Source organism: Myotis daubentonii, chromosome 6, assembly GCF_963259705.1.
Source record: "Myotis daubentonii chromosome 6, mMyoDau2.1, whole genome shotgun sequence".
Lineage (NCBI taxonomy): Eukaryota > Metazoa > Chordata > Mammalia > Chiroptera > Vespertilionidae > Myotis > Myotis daubentonii.
In genome coordinates this window covers 3,561,159-3,581,045 of record NC_081845.1, presented here as the reverse complement: position 1 = coordinate 3,581,045, position 19,887 = coordinate 3,561,159, and the positions used below count along the sequence as shown (strand labels likewise).

The following is a 19,887-nucleotide window of genomic DNA, read 5'->3' as shown; positions in this document are numbered from 1 at the left end:
CCGCCGCCTGCTTTGTAGACTTCGGACTTATCAGCCTACATTAGCTTATGAGCCAATTCTTTTTAAATCTGTCTCATAAAATCTATCTATCATCTATCTATCTATCATCTATCTATCATCTATCTACCTATCATCTATGTATCTATCTATCATCTATCATTTATCTATCATCTATCTATCTATCATCTATCTATCATCTATCATCTACCTATCTACCTATCGTCTATCTACCTACCTGTCACCTATCATCTACCTACCTATCACCTGTCTATCATCTACCTTCCTACCTCTCTGTCTCCTATTGAGGAGATCGCACATGGGCTGTTTCCCTGAGGGCCCTGATGCACACCCACCATGAGAACCTGAACTGGGCTCCTCACTGCAGAGCGGGTGCCGTCAGCCCACGGCAGAGCCTTCAGCGCACAGGATGAGGCGGGACCCGCACCACGGGGACACCAGGGCCCTGGGAACTACCTGTGCCCAGTCTGCATCCCCAGAGACTCCGATCAGCAGGGCCTGGCTGGGCCCTGGAACCTGCACGGCCAGAAGCCGGGGCTATTTCTTGGCCTGCGACTTTCATTCATTTCAGAAGGCGAGTTTCACTAGCGTGGAGCATGCGAAAGGCACAGAAGGACCCGAGAACCACGCCTCTGGCAAGGAGTCTGTTGTTCAAGTGAGAACTGCCATTTGGGGGTGTTTTGGAGGAACTGGGACCACACTGAGCCGCCACTGCACTGGGCTGAGTAGCGTCACCGGACAATGCATGCCCTTCCTGGCACTCGGGGTGGGGCCGTATCTGGACATGGGGCTGCTGCAGATGTAATTACTTAAGAGGAGGTCCCACAGGAGGAGACTGGGCTCTCAATCCTGGTGTCCTCGCATGTAAACTGGCATCTGTAAGAAAAGTGCACAGACAGAGAGAAGAGGCCCACGTGACAACAGACGCGGGGACTAGAGTGCCGCTGCTGCAGGCCAAGGAAGGCAAGGAGCGCTGGCCACGGGAGCCTGGGAGGGAGGGGCGGAGCCAGCCCTGCTGGAACCTGACGCATCCCCCTGGACATCAGAACTCAGAACCGTCCCCCTTGTCATCAGAACCCGGAACCGGGGGAGAATGGATTCCCGCACGGCTGGTGCGGTAAGCCGCCCAGTTGGTGGCAGTTTGCTGTGGTGGCCCTGGGCTGCTGGTACTCCTGCTCATGACAAGCAACTAGGAAACTGGACAAGATACACCCAACGACCGCTGCCGATGGTGGGCAAGCGGTAGCACAGGCTACGATGGGGCGGGGGGCAGACAAACCAATGGGTAGCAGCAGGTCAGGGCTGAGCTGGGACGTGCCGTGTGCAGTGAAGTCAGGGCTGAGCTGGGACGTGCCGTGTGCAGTGAAGTCAGGGCTGAGCTGGGACGTGCCGTGTGCAGTGAAGTCAGGGCTGAGCTGGGACGTGCCGTGTGCAGTGAAGTCAGGGCTGAGCTGGGACGTGCCGTGTGCAGTGAAGTCAGGGCTGAGCTGGGACGTGCCGTGCTCAGTGTCTGGGTCCCTGGACGGCGCTCTCCGTGGGGGCCGGTGGCTGGTCAGCTCAGCCCCTGCATTTCCAGCTCTGGCCTCCCCAGCGCTGTTCGGGTGAGGCCCTAAGTGAGGCGCTGAGGGGTGCGTGTGGGCCCTGTTCCCTAGGCCCACCTGCAGGGGGAGGTTGGGTCTGTCACAGCGGTCATTGGGATCGCCCGAGCCCCAGGGATTTTCTCAGCCTGTGGGCGCTGGGGCCCCATCCCAGACCCATCAGTCAGACGTAGGAGAGGGGCAAGACCCAGGCACTGATGATTCTTACAGCCTCCCCGGGCGACTCTGTCCTGCAGCCAAGGGGAGGCCCGTTGATCTCTGTCTGGCTTTTCAAACCAGCCTCTGAGCCTGTGAGCAGCCCTGCTCCTAGCAAAACCACGGGAACAGACTTCTTACCTGAGCAGGCCTCTCCCAGCACTCCTCCGCCGCAGCGTGGCTCCCGTGCACCTGCCGAGCCGGGGGCGTTTTGTTTCATGGCTACTGCCACGCTGGTCCTCCCACACCCGCTGGGCACTTCTCCCGAGACGGCCACCACGCTTCCTGCCGCTCCCCTGGTGATTTCCTGGAGTGGCTGTGGCCCTCCTGCCACCGTGTGAAGTCAGGTGTGCTCGCTGCCCAGGGCTGCATAACCCAGTCCCATTAACCCAGTGGCTTCAAACAACAGCCTTTCATGCTCTCCCAGTGCTGGAGGCCAGAGGCCCGAATCCAGCTGTTGGCAGGCCCTGCTCTCTCTGAAGGCTCCGGGAGGACCCTCCCTGCCTCCTCGCAGCTTCTGCTGGTGGCCGGTATCCTTGGCTGGTGGATGCATCCCTCACCGCCGCCTCCGTTGTCACAGGGCTTCTCCCTGTGTCTCTTCACTTCGCCTCCCCCCCCCGCCCCCCCCCCGCCCCCTGTGCATCTCTGTCTTTGTGTCTTTTCTACTCTTCTCAGGAGGATGCCACTTGCATCGAATGAAGAGTCAACCTTACTCTGGTATGACCTCATCTTGATTTTTTTAAAAATATATTTTATTGATTTTTTACAGAGAAGAAGGGAGATGGATAGAAAGTCAGAATCATTGATGAGAGAGATCGATCAGCTGCCTCCTGCATGCCCCCCAGTGGGGACGTGCCCGCAACCAAGGTACATGCCCTTGACCGGAATCGAACCCGGGACCCCCGAGTCCGCAGGCCGACGCTCTATCCACTGAGCCAAACCGGTTTCGGCCTCATCTTGATTTATATCTGAACCACAGCTTTGAAGATCCCATTGCCAAAGAAGGCCACGTTCCCGGGCACCTGGGTGAGGACCGCAGCGGTTCTTTCTGAGGGACACACAGCAGGGTCCCCACACACATGCTGGCTGCACTGGGCCAGGGGCTCCGTTCTCTTTGCTTGGAGTGAACACCTCGCCTTCTCTCTTGATCATCTTCTGTAGCAGATCGTTTTCTGTTATCTACCCCAGCAGCGATGCAGGATATAGATCTAGGACACCCTCTCTAGTCCGTGTGGCCCACCCTCAGGCAGCATCCACAGTACTTGGGAGCTGGTCAGCAATGCAGACTCTCCGGTTTCACCCTCAGCCTCCTGACTGGGGTGTGTGCAGTTTTACGAGCTCTCCGGGGAATGGATATACACTTCAGATTCTGAAAAGCAGTGGTCTTAATAGCAAAGATTTACCTTTGATACTGGTGAGTGATCCTGGTTGCTGTGAACACATAATGTCCTTTGTTTAAATAGAAAAATTCAACATTCTTTTTTTTTTTTTAATCCCCACCTGAAGATATTTTTCCATTGATTTTTAGAGAGAGTGGAAGAGAGAGGGAAAGACGGAGAGAAATACCGATGTGAGAGAAACACATTGATTGGTTGCCTCCTGCATGAGTCTGACCAGGGCCCGATGCGGGGAGGAGCCTGCAACTGAGGTATATGCCCTTGACCAGAATCGGACCCGGGACCCTTCAGTCCCCAGGCCAATGCTCTACCCACTGAGCCAAACCAGCTAGGACACCATTCAACATTCTTCCTTAAATATCCTCTAATTATAGTTTGAAATGTATTTGAACTAAAAATGTTCTGAAGTAAGGATTTCAAATCTTCTGTTTAACCAAAACAACTTGTCAAATTGGAATGATCAGGTAAGCCCTTGTAAGAAATCTCTGCATTGGAGGAAGTGGGGGGAAGAGGATGACTAATCTGGAAAGAATTTTCAAAGGTTTTTTGTTGCCATTTTGAGGGAGAGCCACAAAATAGTTGTTTTCAACTGATAAATAGACTTATTCTATGTAGCCCTAGATAGAACATTGGGTAGATGTCTTAGGGAGGTGGGTTTGGAATGATAAATATTAACTTCCTAAGAATAAGGGTTGTCAAAACATGGAATAGTGCTCCATGAAACTGAGGAATTCAAGCCTCGGGCACTTTTGCGGTGGATGCAGATGAAAAACCAGCTCTGAGAAGATGGGTAGATTAGGTAGCGTCACAGGATGCTCCCAACTCCAGGAGGCCAGGCAGCAAAACTGAAAATGCATGCCTCAGCAGGCTGGCCTTTCAGCCCTTTAGGGCTTATTTCCGGCCTTCGGTTATGAATCCTTTGGCTCCAACTATTTCTGATGTCTATCAGAGTCATCTCTCAGTAAAAATCAGTGTTTTAACCTCCGTTTCAATATTCATCCACCACCATTCTCTTACTTCAAAGAATAATGCGCGAGCCTTTTATTTGTTGGTGTGTAGGTGCCGAAGAGTCATTGAGATTCTCCACTGTCAATATAAGGACCCCGGTTAATTCTGTTCTTCCTGATATTTGGGGGGACTTCAAGCTTCACATACCTTACTTGCACCCCTCATCCTGAATGTCTGCTTTTTATATAGCTTTTCTTTCTTATTTGTGTTCACCTTGGTTGTCTGACTCTTTAGAACACCTGTTGAACTTAAAAACAAACTACCTCATCACACTTCTTAGTCTACTTGTATCTCAATAATTTTTTTATCTTAGACTTAGTTCCCCAATTAGATGCATCCATCTATCTATCTATCTATCTATCTATCTATCTATCCATCCATCCATCCATCCATCCATCCATCCTTCTGTATTTTCAAATATTCATTCAATTCATTTTTCAACAGGTATGTAACTGAACATGTACTATGTACAGGGTGTTATTCTAGGTGCTGAAGAGGATGTGATAGCAAGAAATACTGCCTGCTCTTGAGAAGGTCACAGAGCAAGAAACACACATGTAATCAACCGAATATCTAGATGCAGATAGGTTGGTGGATGGTGCTAAAGTCAGGGTTTGCCCAAGGCGTTAGGGGATGCTAAGGAGAGCACCTTTTGTCAGGCTAGGGCAGGTGGTGGGGCTCAGACAGGTCTTCCCAGCGTGGGGGGCGGGGCTCCCTGAACTGCTGGGGCTCCTCGCAGGGCTAGTGTGTGTAAGAAGGAAACATGTTCACATCTTGAAATCCGAAATATTGAAATCTGAAATGAAATGGCACAGATTAGGAAGAGAAGGCACATAACAAAACAAAAAAAGGCTGATGCAGTGCGCAGAGTTAACTTGAAGCAAAAGTTCCCGAGATTTAAGTGGAATGAATGTGTAGGACTAGTTAACAAGGCTTCTCCTAGTACATGCGATGCCTTACATACGCGTTAAACATAAATTTGTTTGGTTCCTACCAGAATAGACAATACCAGCAAGTGGAAATTGAAACCATAAGTCACTGTCTCCCAGATGCTGGTCTAGATATCACATGTCCCAGATTTACAAGCGTGGAGAGCCGGGGACAGGCCCCGGCTCCCTGTGGCCTCCGGAGTTACTTGTGAACCATGACATCCAAAACATGAAAACGCTTCAACATGAGTTAGTGAGGATGAAATTAAATGATTCAGTCGTGCAACTATTTGTAAAGAAAAAGTGAAATTCAGTAAGTATTAATGTATTACAATTTTCTTTTGAATGATTTGTACAACCAAATCATTTGACTTTATTCTGACCAAGTATGTCAAACTAGAGGCCTGTTGCATGAAAAGATTCGTGCAATAGGCCTTCCCTTCCCCTGGCTGCCGGCACCGGTTTTCCTCTGGCACCCGGGACCCAGGCCTTTGCTCCGGCCGGAGCCACCTTCAGTCTTCACTGCTCCGGCCAGAGCCGCCTTCAACCCTTCGCTCCTCCGCTTCACGCCTATGTATGCAAATTAACCGCCATGTTTGTTGGTGGTTAATTTGCATATCTCGCTGATTAGCCAATGGGAGGCATAGCGAAGGTGCGGTCAATTACCATGTTTGTCTATTATTAGATAGGATGGCATTTCCCTCTCCAACGCCTTTCCAGTTTGTTATTCTGTATATTTACTTGTTTTCTCTTTTACTTAAGTAGGATGTTAGCTCTACTAGGAAAGCACTTAGTCTGCTTTGCTCACTACTGTATCACTAGCATCTACTACAGTTCCTGGCACACACACAAATCTAATAAATATTTGTGGAATGAATGTTGTTGAATAAATAAAGTGAAAGTCAATTCTGAAATTCAGCACTATCATGTCATGTACATAATACAGAGTACAGACTATTGTGGCAAAGAAAATAGATTGAAGACGTTCTTAAACTACAGAGAAGTTTCTGTAATGTACCCTGAGAATGCAATAGAGGTAATTTCACAATTGACCTTTAACTATAATCATAGTTAAGGTTTTCCATCTTGGCCAGTTTTCTTACCAACATTTGTTCAAAACATGTATTTTACATATTCAAGCCTAATCAAATGAGGTTATAAAACCAGCATGTTTGAATGAATAGAAATGCACTTTTTTCTTTTTAAATATTATATTATTGTTTATAGTATTACAGATATCTCCCATTCCCCCCATCCCCCTCCTCCCAGCCCCTATCCACCCCCCAGGTCTTCACTACCCTATTGCCAGTGTCCATGGGCTCTGCACCTTTTATATAATAAAAGGCCAGCCACCATAAGCGTAACGACTGGAACAACTAGTGACCAGAACCACTACAGCCCCTTGCCAGGCTGGCCCTGCCCCCAAGCAAGCAGTAGGGGTGATCAAGTAGGCAGGCAAGTGGTTAGGGGTGATCAGGCAGGCAGGCCAGTGGTTAGGGGTGATCAGGTAGGCAGATGGCCTCTCACAGAGCTGCCCCCACCCTCTGCAAGCAGTTAGGGGTGATCAGGTAGGCAGATGGCCCCCCAGCAAAGAAAGAGGCCCAGGCCACCAGTGGCAACTCTGTGGCAGGTGTGCGGCTGGCCAGCAATCTCCCCACAGAGGGAGGCCCAGGCCAGCCAAGCCATTGCACCCCACACCTGTAGCCTGCAGAGGGAGGTCACCGGTGGCAGGGGAGGGGGGGCAGCGCTGCACAGATGGCAAGCAGTGGCAGCAGTGGGGGCGGGGCCAGTTGCCTCCAGGGCGGGGGTGGGGGGGGGGAGGAAAGCCCTGATAAGTCCTGATCTCTGGCCAGGCCTAGGGACCCTATCTGAGGGGTCCCAGATTGTGAGAGGGTGCAGGCTGGGCTGAGGGACACGCCCCCACCCAGTGCATGAATTTTCGTGCACTGGGCCTCCAGTAAGTATATAAGTTCTTTGGTTTATCGCTTCTCATTAAGAAATGCACTTAGCTGAACCGGTTTGGCTCAGTGGATAGAGCGTCGGCCTGCAGACTCAGGGGTCCCAGGTTTGATTCCAGTCAAGGGCATGTACCTTGGTTGAGGGCACATCCCCAGTGGGGGGTGTGCAGGAAGCAGCTGGTTGATCTCTCTCATTGATGTTTCTAGCTCTCTATCCCTCTCCCTTCTTCTCTGTGGGAAATCAATAAAAATATATTTTTAAAAAAAGAAATGCACTTAATTTTATTTTTTTCAATATATTTTTATTGATTTCAGAGAGGAAGGGAGAGGGAGAGATAGAAACATCACCGATGAGAGAATCCTTGATGGGCTGCCTCCTGCACACCCCCCACTGGGGATCCAGCTGGGAACCTGGGCTTGTGCCCTTGAGTGGAATCCAACCTAGGACCCTTCAGTCCAAAGGCCCACACTTGATCCACTGAGCCAAACCAGCTAGGGAAAGAAATGCACTTAATTTCAAATGCTGCTCTTTTTGAATCAACCCTGGACTCCACCCTATGGGCAATTTAATAAACATTTGAATCTTAAAAGTGTGAACTTCCAGCGCTAATTAGACGCATGCAGTGGGAGTCTCAGCAGTGCGTTTAGTGCTGCCATCCTCTTTGAAAGTGAGTTCTCCCTTCAGTCCTGCGAGCTCCTGGAGGGCCGGGCCACCTGGGCCGGGGTGAGGTCAGTGCCCCTCTCAGCCTGGTTGGAAGAGGCCGCTCTAATGTTCTGTTTCCAGAACCTTTGCTTCAACCGGGTCAAAACCCAGAGTTTCCCGTGGATGTTTAAAAATTGCGCTTCTAGGAAGATAGTGAGCCCGCAGCCCCAGGACTCGCGGTGCCCTAGGGCCTCCTCGCGGGCGCGTGACCAGGGAGCGCCCCTGTCCGTCTGACCCAGTTTCTGAGGATGGCATCATCCCCCCGGCATCCGCTCGCTGAAGTTCACAAAGCACCCAGTTACTAATCGCCGCCCCGCCGCGCCCCACCGAGAGCCCTCCGTTCACGCCCCACGCCACCGGGGGCCTCCGTGCACGCCCCACGCCACCGAGAGCCCTCCGTTCACGCCCCACGCCACCGGGGGCCTCCGTGCACGCCCCACGCCAACGGGGACCCTCCGTGCACGCCCCAGGCCACCGGGGGCCTTCGTGCACGCTCCACCCCATGAAGAGCCCGCCGTGCACGCCCCACGCTGACCGCCTGGCGGCCAGACGAGCACAGCCGGGTGCGCACACCCCGCGGCGGGTCCCCAGCCCCCCGCGAACCCGGGTGAACCCAGGCGAACTGCCGCGACCCCGCCGCGCCCGAGGCCCCTCCCTTCGCCCCGCCCCTTCAGTCCCCCCTGCTGACCTCCCAGCCCGCGAGCCCCGCCCCCTCCGACCTCCCAGCCCGCGAGCCCCGCCCCTCGGCCTCCCGCCCCGCCCGCCCGCCCCGCCGCCCGCGGAGGCTTGTCCCTCGCCGCCCGCCGTACGCGCCGCGGGCCAGTCGCCGTTCCCAAGATGGCGGCGGCGCGAGCGGCCCCCGCGGCGGGCTGAGCGGAGGCGGAGCCGGCCCTCCCGCACCCCAGGGCTCCGGCCCCCCCGCCCGCCACGGCCATGCGGGGCTCCGCGCACGGATGAGAGAAGCCGCCGCCGCCGCCGCGCTGGTGCCCCCGCCCGCCTGCGCCGTCAGCCCCGCCGCCGCCATGGAGGAGCCGCCGCCGCCGGAACCCGAGCCCGAGCCCGAGCCCGACCCCGAGAGCCGCCGCGCGGCGAGGTGAGTGCGGCCGCCGCCCCGGCGCCGGTCGGAGGCCGAGGGGGCGTGGGACCCCGCTTCCCGCCGGGCGGAGGGCAGCGTCCCGGCGCCGGGCCGGGCCGAGGGGCGGGGTGCAGCCCGGCACCCGTTCGGCGCTGCAGGGACCCCCTCGGCGCCCGCGGCGGCCCTGCCTGCGGCTGTCCTGCGGGTGCGGAGCGTGGCGGGCCCCGCGCTCTCCGGGACCTGCGCGAAAGCCTCGCATCCCGACCGAGCCCCACGCCGCCTCCCCGCCCCTTTCCGAGGGGAGTGGGCGCCGTGCAGCAGGCGCGCCCTGGCGTTTCCCCGGGGCCCCTGCCCCCGGACCCCCTGCCCCCGGGGACCCCCTGCCCCCCGGGACCCCCACCCGCCCCTCAGGCTCTGCAGCCGAGCGGCTGGGCTCCCCTGCCCCCCGGACTCCCAAGCCCCCGGGACCCCCACACCCACCCCTTGGGCTGCAGGCGAGCGGGTGGGTGTGGACCCCCGAGGGCTGCGCGGTCCCAGCACCCGCGCCCTGGCTCCCACGTGCGCGGACAGTCGGGTTGATTGTCTGAAACTTCGCTGCCGCAGGAGCCTCCGGGACCGAGCCGGGCACCCAGAGTCCCGGCTGCGCTCTGCTCCGTGCGCACGCCGCTCGCGAACTTTGGGTCGTTGTTTGTTGTTTTTCGGATCGGGACCTGGAACCCCCATCCCTAGGGCCCCCGCTCCCAGGCCGGTGCTGGTGCGTGGGGACGCCCCGGCGGTCCCGGCGTCCCGGGCGCGTGCAGAGGCCGCCGCTGGGCTCCCGGCTGGCGCTGCAGTCGCAGGAATCGGGCAGGTCGGGCCTTTCTCCTTTTCTGCTGAACGAACCTCCAACAAACTGGGTAGCTGTGCGCACAGCTGACGGCGGGGTCCCCTTCCTGCTGGCCGCGACCCAGTGGGCCCAGCAGGTTTTTGGGGTGCGGCGGGGTTCGTTATCGCTGCAGCTCAGACCCCGCTGCGAGGTGGGTGGCTCTCGGGGACCGCTTTTCTGAAGAAAGGGGCCTGGGCTAATGTGACGTCACCGGCTCCTCTCCGGTACATCTCACAGTGGTGATTTGGGCAGAAAGTTCATTAAATACATTTGTTAGTGAATTCCGTCTGTGGACATTTTGACTTCTTTAAGTTTTTCTTTGAAAATAATAATGAATACTTACTAAATGCTTAAAATATGCCACGCTCTTTGCCTGACCCGTTTAACCCTTACAGCAACCCTGGGAGGGGCCCGCAGTTGTTTCTCGGTGCAGATGAGGAAGCTGAGGCACAGAGTTCGGGTCTGGTCCAAGGTTTCACAGCCAGGAGGGAACTCGGTCCTGGCTGCCCCTTCCGTGCCCTTAGCCACCGTGGACAAGTGTGATCCATTACCCCAACAGGCGGTCGGACCAGGAGCTATCATTCTGAATAACCATTCTCTGGGATAAAATGGATGTGAACGTTTGTAGGTAAAAGTAAAAGGGACAGAGGGAAGCGCCGTCAGAATGACTGTTTCTGCAATGATAGAAAGAAGCCTTTGTCTTCCAGCCAGGTTTTTGTCTTTGTTATAATAAAAATAGGTCGGGATAATGGGCTTCATCCAACTTTAAGTGAACAGCAGTGTGCAGAACAAGAAGATCTTAGAAATATTGTTCTTAGCAACATTGCAGTTAATTATACAATCGCTAATCTGTGAAACAGATTACTGGACAAAGCTGTTGTTTTCTTACGCTCCGGCATTGTCCGCACCGCCCCTTCGGTACACGGAGCTGACCTCTGGCATGCTTGCTGTGTTCTCAGCACAGGATGCTTCAAAGGCTGCATCTGTCCATTTGAATGTCTTCTATTTACATTTTTTAAAAGGTCAACATGCATGATCAAAATGTGCTAGACGCCACATTTTAACACATTGGAGACTAATAATAGATGTTTGTGCTACCAAGTTAACTGGTTTTGGGACAGACCAGAATCAAGCTCCGCCTGCAGTCTTCGTTCGTGCACTTTATGCCAGTGTGCCATCGACTGGGAAGGCCGTGCGAGTGCACAGCTTTGTGGAATGCAGGCCTGCACATGTTGACCAATGTGCCACTGTAGCAGGTGCCAGCCCGGAACATCTGCTCCGTGCATGCTGACGTGCGAGTTACGCAATGACGGAGGAACACAGAACAGGTTGAGAGGCGATAGGTGCTCTATTATAGTTTTCCTGCTTATTGTCACCCAGGGATACTTCTTGTCCTGATTTTTTCTCTCTTGTCCTTATGTTTGATAAAGATTGATTATAAGGATAGCCTGTTGCTCTTGTTGATGATTAAACTTAGAAATAAACATTCCTTATAATTTCTTTTTCAAGCTTCTGGGTCAGTCGTGGGAGATCTGAGAGTGCAAGGACAGCTGTGATTTCTTGAATCTGCACGTATCTTGGATATTAAGGCTGATGTAAGACTGCTCTATCTACTGTAACCTTCTGTTTAAAATGTTGGTTAAAAATAGCTTCATTGTTCTCATTTATTGACCTTGTAAAGTACATGTTCCATGGAATTAAATAACTTTTTTTTAAGCCAGTGACTTTATTATTTACTTGAAATAATACGGTTCTTGTAAGTTGATTTGAAAATCCTGGGTTTTCACTGCTGGAAAAAGCATTTGAATAACCCATCACTCCCGGATGATTTGATCGCTCTTTCAGTTTGAATGTCCCCTCTGAGCCTGCTTGTTTCAGTGTTGACACGATGTCACCTGTTCTCACCAGTGAAACCCACTGTACGGTGCAGCTATGGAATCTCCTGGCCTCCTCAGTGATGGGCGAGGCTTGGGACCATTACAAGGGCAGATACCAATTGGGGGGCGGGGCGGGGGGGGGGCTGTAGGCAGAGAAGCAGTGAGCACGAAGCAGCAGGAACAGGAGATCCAGTGATGGCAGGAGCCCCCTCTGTTCTGAAATGGGGACAACTTGTCTCTCAAGAAGGACTTTGTGGTTCCCTTCAGTTGTCATGTTAGAAGTTGCTTCTACTTCCTTCACCTGTGTTCTTCTGGTGTCTTGTAAATCTTGTTCTGAGCTCTATTGAAATATGGGGATCTAAGGTCTTACTGCTTACTGGATACATTTGCCTTAATAACTTCCTGTTACTTGATTCCTCATTCTTCAGTGATTATGTTCTCATTCATAGCATTCTGTTGTTGCAGCCTTTTCACTTGACCAGGTGGTATGTTCTTTCAAAGACACTTTCACAGTGCCGATCAGTAGGTCATTGGAAATTGTTTCTTTAGCGAGAAAATTGAAGAGATGGCAGAAAAGAAGTCTGGCCAGTGACTGCTGTAGGTCTTTATAACCTGGCATTTTCTTGGCAGCCTAAGGTAAGTCCAGGTCCTGTGCTTCAGCTCCCACTCAGCTTTGTCCACACCTGGTGGGTCAGTGTGTTCCCTTGCCTATAGCAAGCCAAAGTATAATTAAGAAATTGATTGATTAAGCATGACACCAGCAAGGGAATTAGTTGAATGATCTTTGTGACTAATGTTAACACGTCAAGGAGGTTGGCTTGAAACCCTGTAAGATGCCCTTCTTCTAGGCCAGTGATGGCGAACCTATGACACGTGTGTCAGAGGTGACATGCGAACTCATTTTTTGGTTGATTTTTCTTTGTTAAATGGCATTCAAATATATAAAATAAATATAAAAAATATAAGTCTTTGTTTTACTATGGTTGCAAATATCAAAAAATTCTATATGTGACACGGCACCAGAGTTAAGTTAGGGTTTTTCAAAATGCTGACACGCCGAGCTCAAAAGGTTCGCCATCACTGTTCTAGGATGAGTGGCATATGGTAGTCTTACTCTAAGCTTTCATTTGTGTGTTGGTTTTTAATTTGTCACTAACTTCTCTCAATTAGTTGAGTTATAGCGTTTGTTTTTCATCTTCAGTCTTCCTTTAATTAGTTTATGACAACCTTTTCTTGCTTTACTTTGAGGTATGTTATATGCTTGTCCCTTAAAAACATTTAACAAATCCCAAGTGGTAGATTTTTACTAATGGTAAATCTCAGAGGATCACCTACTCTCTCCACCCTCCCATAGACCACCCCTGACCCTCCCTTCCCCACCACCAAAAAAAAAACTTGGCAAAGTTTGTTACAAGGTGTGGCAAAGATGTCAGTGATTGGTGCTTTCATAAAATGGTTTTTTACTCTTGTGAATATCGTGTTCAAAAAAGATTATGACATATACTTCTGGATTTAAGTTATAAAATTAAAAATCAGAGCGACATTAGAAGTCTGTGCAGCTATTAAAAATTATGTTTTGCATTACTTTGAATTGTTACTAAAAGTGAAATTGTTGAAACTCCATCCTATATAATAAAAGCCTAATATGCTAAGTGTCTGGTCGTCCGGTCGGCCTTTCAACCAATCAAAGCATAATATGCTAATGATATGCTAAGGCCACTCAACCGCTCGCTATGACATGCACTGACCTCCAGGGGGCAGACAGTTGACCAGTTGACCAGTCACTATGATGTGCACTGACCACCAGGGGGCAGACACTCTGACTGGTAGGTTAGCTTGCTGCTGGGGTCCAGCCGATTGGGATTGAGCTAGATGGGCTGGACACACCCTTGACCCCACCCCTCCCACGGCCCCTCCCTGGCTGGCCAACTTCCCACATCCCTCCCTGGCCCCGATTGTGCACCAGTGGGGGCCCCTTAGCCTGGCCTGCGCCCTTTCGCAATCCGGGACCCCTCGGGGGATGTTGACAGCCGGTTTTGGCCCAATCCCACAGGCAAGGCCGAGGGGCCCCACTGATGCACGAATTTGTGCACCGGGCCTCTAGTGTGTTACAGAAGAAGTTGTTGCCAAATGTTAAATTAACTCAAATTTTCTTATTTTAAAATTCATTTTCTATGAACTACCTGAGCAGACTATATCCAGCTGGTTTTCTTAATTATTTAGTTCATCCTGGGTAACAATTTGTAGATTAGCCCTGGCTGGTGTGGCTCAGTTGGTTGGGCATCCTCCGGTGTACCAAATTGTTGGGGATTCTATTCCTGGTCAGGGCACATGCCCAGAAGGGGGTGCAGGAGGCAGCTAAACTATGTTTTGCCCATATTGGTGATTCTCTCTCTCTCTCTCTCTCTCTCTCTCTCTCTCTCTCTCTCTCTCTCTCTTCACCTCTCCTTTTCTCTCTCTAAAAATCAATTCAACATCTTAAAAAAAGGATTTGTGGAATAGAAACAACACATCAACAATAATAAAGGGCTTGCTTTATGGGTCTTTTATTTTAACAGCACTGTTATTTAGAATCATAACATACAACTTGTATGTTATGTTAACATGCTTTTCCCTTTTTAAGAGGCATATTTGAAACCGCTGTATTTCAAAAGGAACATTATTCCTCTAGAAAGTAGGTGTGGTAGGTACATTCTTATTTTCCACAGACCTCACTCATGTAATGGAGTACAGTTTGTCTGTAGATATTTAGTCACTAGCAGCAAAGGCAAAATGACAATGAAACGTGGTTCAAAATTTGTTTTTGACTAAAAGGACATTCACTTGTCATATTTTGCAGACACCAGTAGAAGTATTGGTCTCATGATCATATGGATGCCAAGTGTTTATAAGTAGAAGGGAAAGCTATTAAGAATATATCAGGCATTCTGTCCAAGTGTTTCATAAGTGGATCTCATTTCAGCATAATTTCAGAGGAAGTAGACCTGCTATGGAGAGAAGTGGATACTAAACTTGAAGGTGATCAGATTGGCTGGCGCAGTGGAGCTTTCTCTCCATGTGAGCAGGCTATTTGAGGATAATGCTGAACTGAAGAATGTTCTGAATAGGGCTTATTAGAGGACAGCTCTTGTAGGAATGTGAAAATGTCAACCCTTTTAACCTTTCAGTGGAAATATTTTGGAAGAAAATTTATACGTACATTATTTTCATTGTGCTATTAACAATTCTAAAGTCTTTTATGTAGGAACATAATAATGCAATGTAAATTGGTTTTCTCACAAAATATTTAGAATTAATTTTTTTGATGTCTAAGTATTTCTAATGCAGATAAAGAATAAAGTGCATACTAATGCAAGTCTTCTGGTTGGTAGGATGCTTAACATTCATTTAGTCAACTTTCCCGCCATTACTCATACATAACCTTACAAGAGTTTTAGAGCTGGCAGGGAACTTGGAGCTCATCTGGATCATTCCTTGTATTTCAGAGGTGGGAACGCTGGCCTCGAGGCTGCAGCTTCCCCAAGGTCATGGCCGGGGATCCCGGCTCTTGCTTCCCTCTCCTTATGTCACACTGTGCTCCCTCGTTAGGGTCCAAGGCCAATGAGCTCAGCAGCCACCTGACTCCCCAGCCCAGTGTCCGCTCAGGCCCACATGACCAGCTGTGGAATACTGTATCTTCCGGATTAATTAGAGTTACAGGACAGAACAGTGATGAAAGGTTCATTTTCAAAGGGAAAAGGGATCAAATCTCCCCCAAACTCACTGTACACAACTTTCCCCCCATAAAACTTTATTTCAAGTTCACAAAATAACGAGGAGCCAATGCTCAAAGCTCTTTAGATACCTTGTTGTTCTTTTCTGTGCTCAGTCTTTAGTGGAAGTGGGCAGTAAGATGGTAATTTCTGTTCTGTGGTAGTGAGATTGAAACTGTCTGCTTTGTAACCTACAGTAAGAAATATATTTTACAACAGTGCATGTGTATGCTGCATAGCCAAAATAAAAATTTATGAAACGGTGCTTGACCTTGTAGTTATTGTCTGATACCCTCTGATTTTTCTTGTTCTGTTCTATGAAAATTTTTCATCACGATCCATTACATTTATTTAATTACCCACAGATGGCTTGTTACTCTCATTTCAAAAGAATGGCTCTACAAAAAAAGAGATGGTATTGTACTTTGTCCCTTGTCTCTGGAGATTAAGTCAGGAGAGCAGTCACAGTTCTTATCCACTAAATGATCAAAGGCATTTTGAAGACAGTAGACAAGGCTAGAATCCGAGTATTTCGTCCTTGAAAATAGTATTACTTCCTGGAAACAAGAGTAAGTCTTGTCTTGGTTGCTTATCCATTAAACACAAGGATTGTAAAGATGAGTTTAAAATTTAGGATTAATTTTAGAGTAAAATTGTGGTTGGAGTATGAGTACCTTAGGTAATTTATTTATTTTTCTCTAAAACACTGATACATATTTAAAATTTTTTCCCATAGAGCAGTCCCAAAAAGAAAAAGGAACTCATTCCTCCCTGATGTGTGTGTGTGTGTGTGTGTGTGTGTGTGTGTGAGAGAGAGAGAGAGAGAGAGAGAGAGAGAGAGAGAGAGATTGAGATTAACTGGTTTTGACTGGTGGTGGGATTTTTGTTGCTTTCTGCATACTGTTCTGTTTCCCAACTCACTTACCTGAAGAAATAGGACCTTCAGAAGTAAATTGGGGAGAAATACTTCTGCAAACAATCAGAAACATTTGTCATGAAGCTTCAACCCCAAGCTGAGGTTTTAAAGAGAAGCTCTTTTTACTTGGCTCTTTGAATATTTAGGTGTTATTTAGCAGAAAACCAAGGACCACATGTGTATTGAGGAACGATTACTAAAAAGGGAGAAGCATTAGCTGACTGAGTAAAATGTAAAAACTCAGCCTTATTTGTACTGACTAGGCGTTGGTAGTGGCTCACTGCTTCATCCCACACACCCATTCAGCCTCCTGTCCTATGTATTCATTTTCTTTGCAGACTCTCTCATATGAAATGCATACCATGTGTCAGGCAGTGCTAAGCCAAGACCATGGGGCTCCAGTGGTGGGTGAAATAGACATGGGCTCTGCCTATGGACCAGGCCCCTCTAAGAGCCTTGATTAGGCCCAGAGTTTTCTGAGTTGATCTCCATACCCTCAGATTTAGCTAGAATTAGGGGGAGGGGGTGTGTGTGTTTCAGTTAAAGTCACGTTTGTGAAGGGACCACACTGCATTCCTACACAAACTTGCCGCTCACAGTGGCAGCTTTGCGGCTGCTTTAAGCTTGAGACCGGCTGAACCCCTTGCCTGTTGGAACTTGGGAGTCTCCATCCACACTGAGCGTCCTCCCAGTGCAGAGCTTGCCTGTGTGGATTGGTCTCAGGATGTCAACTGCCCTTACTTCTCTTTCCTATTAGAGTCGTTCCACATGACACTTATCTTGTAAATATTTTCATGCTCCTCAGGCAGGTGATAATTTTTATTATATGTAAGCATAATGTAAAATTTCTGCTTGCAGGGAATTTATAACGTAATTCAGGAGAAGAGAGAAGGTGATGGAGACTTCCTAATTGATGGTCTGGAGCAGAGATGGTGATAAATGTACATCTGCCATCTGTCTGTGTTGCCATCATTTACATGGTGTAACCTGTTTTAAAATATGTGTTGTTGTTTTAGAGAGAGGCAGGGAGAGGGAGATAGAAACATCAATGATAAGAAGTAATCATTGATCAACTGCCTCCTGCATGCCCCATACTGGGGGGTCAAGCCTGCAACCTGGGCTTGTGCCCTGACCCGTAATCGAACCGGCGATGTCTTAGTTCCTGGGTCCACACTCAGCCACTGAGCCACACCAGCCAGGTAGCATAACATGTTTTATATAGTGGCTGCAGTGAACTTGTGAAATAGATGTGCATTTTTCAGAGGAAGAAAATGAGTCGCTAAGAGATGTATTAGTTCAGAATATCTGGAGCCAGGACTGGTTCGTGTTTGCTATACTTCAGAGTCAGGTTCTTTATTCTGTATGCTCTCTCCTTAGGCATAAATGTGAAAGGAAGTGGTGAAGGACTTAAATCATAGTTTAGGCTGAGGTGGGCATGACATAATATCTGAACAAATTGTGAGCATTTGCCATGTTAGTAAAAATATTAAACATTTTTTCAAATGACTCCATCATATTTCATTTTATGGTTATACTATGAACCATGTAAGTCGTTACCAGTTTCTTACTATCCTAGATAGCACTGCAGTGAACCTCTGGGTACACAACTCCCTCTGTTCTTCTGGCCACTCCTGTAAAATCATTTCCTGAACATAGAGTTCGAAAGCAGTTTGTTTAAACACTTCAAAGAATTTTAAATCTGGACTTGCCTTGGGGCTCTGGTTTAATTCATCCACTTCTAACCATGAGGTGGTTATGTGGTCCAGTCTCATCTCTAAGGAACTCAGGACCTAGATAAGATTCATATCATAGCATATTAAGCTGATATCATTGAACTTTACCTATTAAACATTTCCTCCTGGAAAGATTGTATAAATAGGCCACAAATAGTGCTTACCTTACTAAATATTCTTTTTCTAGCTTTGAGTATTACATAAAGTCTTTGCTAATTTTGTAGGCCAGAAAGGGTTATCTTGTTTTAATTTTAATGTCTGGTTACAAGCATAGGTGGGACTGTTTTCATGGATAACTATCATAGCTAGCATATGCTGTAAGCTATAAAAGAGCGTATAATATGGGTTTTATATATTTATACATCACTGTAAATCTTGTTCTAGTAGCTATGCATATAGTAGGCAGTAAGTATCTATTGATGGAATTAATAGGAGTCGAGCCAATGAATCATCACTGACATGACTGTAATAATTTCACTGGCTCTTGGCACCTCTTCCTTTGTGTTCTCTGTTTGCTTCTGTTTTCTCAGAATTACTGAACTAATGAGAGACAAAAGAGTGCCCTTTCTTTCAGGCTTTTTATACAAGATTTCTACTCCTTTTTGCAGTACTGGGGGCTGCATCATACATACCTGATAAGAGCTTTCCTGCTGGAGCTGGTGTTTGAAGGAGAGTTCATATAGAACCTGCTTTAAGATCCCTGTTTCAAACCCTTGTTTTAATAGAAATAGGATTGCCTTCCTTTTCAGGACTTTTTGTTTGCTAATGCTTTTTCCTATTAATTTTTTTAGAATTTGAATAGTAGGTGATTAAAATGAATTACTTTGGTTATTCATAAATCTGTGCCATAAGTTTCCAAAATTTATTATTCACAATTCATTATTTCAGAGGTGAGATAGCCATTCTTAGTATTACGGTGCTAAAAGCTTGTTTACTAACCTTAAAGAATATAAATATTTGAATCCTGCACTAACAAAGACGTTGCATCTCTAGGATATCAGAAAGTACTCTCACTAGTCCTAGCCAAGCCAGAAAAATTTAGTGGCATTTTGTTTGTGTTAATGATTCATTTTCCTCTTCAGCAGTAGAGATTAGAGTAGAACTATGTGTAGTTTTTCTGACAAGCACATGAGGAACTGCCAAAAATGTTATTTATTTGGTCTTCTGGTACCTTCTATAGTTGAGAAGTATGTCATTTTTTTATATATTTGGTTATTCAAGTGGCATCAGCTTTATCTGTTAAATCCTAAGTTTTAGATCTTTTCTATTCTTCCTTAAAAATTTGGTTCACAAAGAATTTTTGTGATCTTATGTAAATTAGAAACTGGGACCCATGGAGGTTAAATTGCTACACAGTAAATAGGTTGGATTCGACTATCTGTAAATATTTCAGCCTTTAAAATGAGATGATGTTTGTTTACCTTTTTATATTAATCTGTTTTTAAACAAAAATTTACCTCTCCTTAATTCTCTAAAGAAACTGCTATATGATCCTATTGTAAAATAGTTTAAAAAAATTATAAGTCTGCCATTTAGTGGTATACAGTGAGCTGTTTCTGTTGATATTTGGAATAAACAAATATGGAACAGCTGTTTTCAGACATCGGACAGTTGGCCTTACATGACTGTCATCCCTGAGACCAGGTAAGCACACGAGGTGAGCGCTGTGATTGTCCTGGCTCTCTGCCAGCAAGTCTGTTCCGGACTCGATGCAGGGAGAGGAGTTGCCGGCAGTCCAGAGTGGTCTTGCTGGATTGAGAGGGCAGATTGGAGTTCAGGGAGGCAGTTGGAGGTGGAGGGTAGAGTTTTGGAGATGAGGGAATGATGTAGAAAAAGCCAGAAATCTGTAGAAGGCCCCCATGA

The 19,887-nt window shown here is 48.2% G+C and overlaps 2 protein-coding genes across 6 annotated transcripts in view; one reads left to right on the top strand and one right to left on the bottom strand.

Moving 5' to 3' along the window:
• PLG (plasminogen) overlaps positions 1-19,887 on the bottom strand; it is a 410,665-nt gene that overhangs the window by 72,776 nt on the left and 318,002 nt on the right. The window lies entirely within an intron of this gene.
• MAP3K4 (mitogen-activated protein kinase kinase kinase 4) overlaps positions 8,607-19,887 on the top strand; it is a 78,918-nt gene continuing 67,637 nt past the window's right edge. For 3 of the 4 annotated variants that reach the window (XM_059699891.1, XM_059699888.1, XM_059699890.1), the window contains exon 1: positions 8,608-8,899. In XM_059699891.1, the coding sequence (XP_059555874.1) occupies positions 8,760-8,899 (140 nt within the window). In that variant the 5' untranslated portion in view covers positions 8,608-8,759. Of the gene's footprint in view, positions 8,900-19,887 lie in introns of all 4 variants that reach the window. The other variant, XM_059699887.1, reaches the window with a different exon arrangement.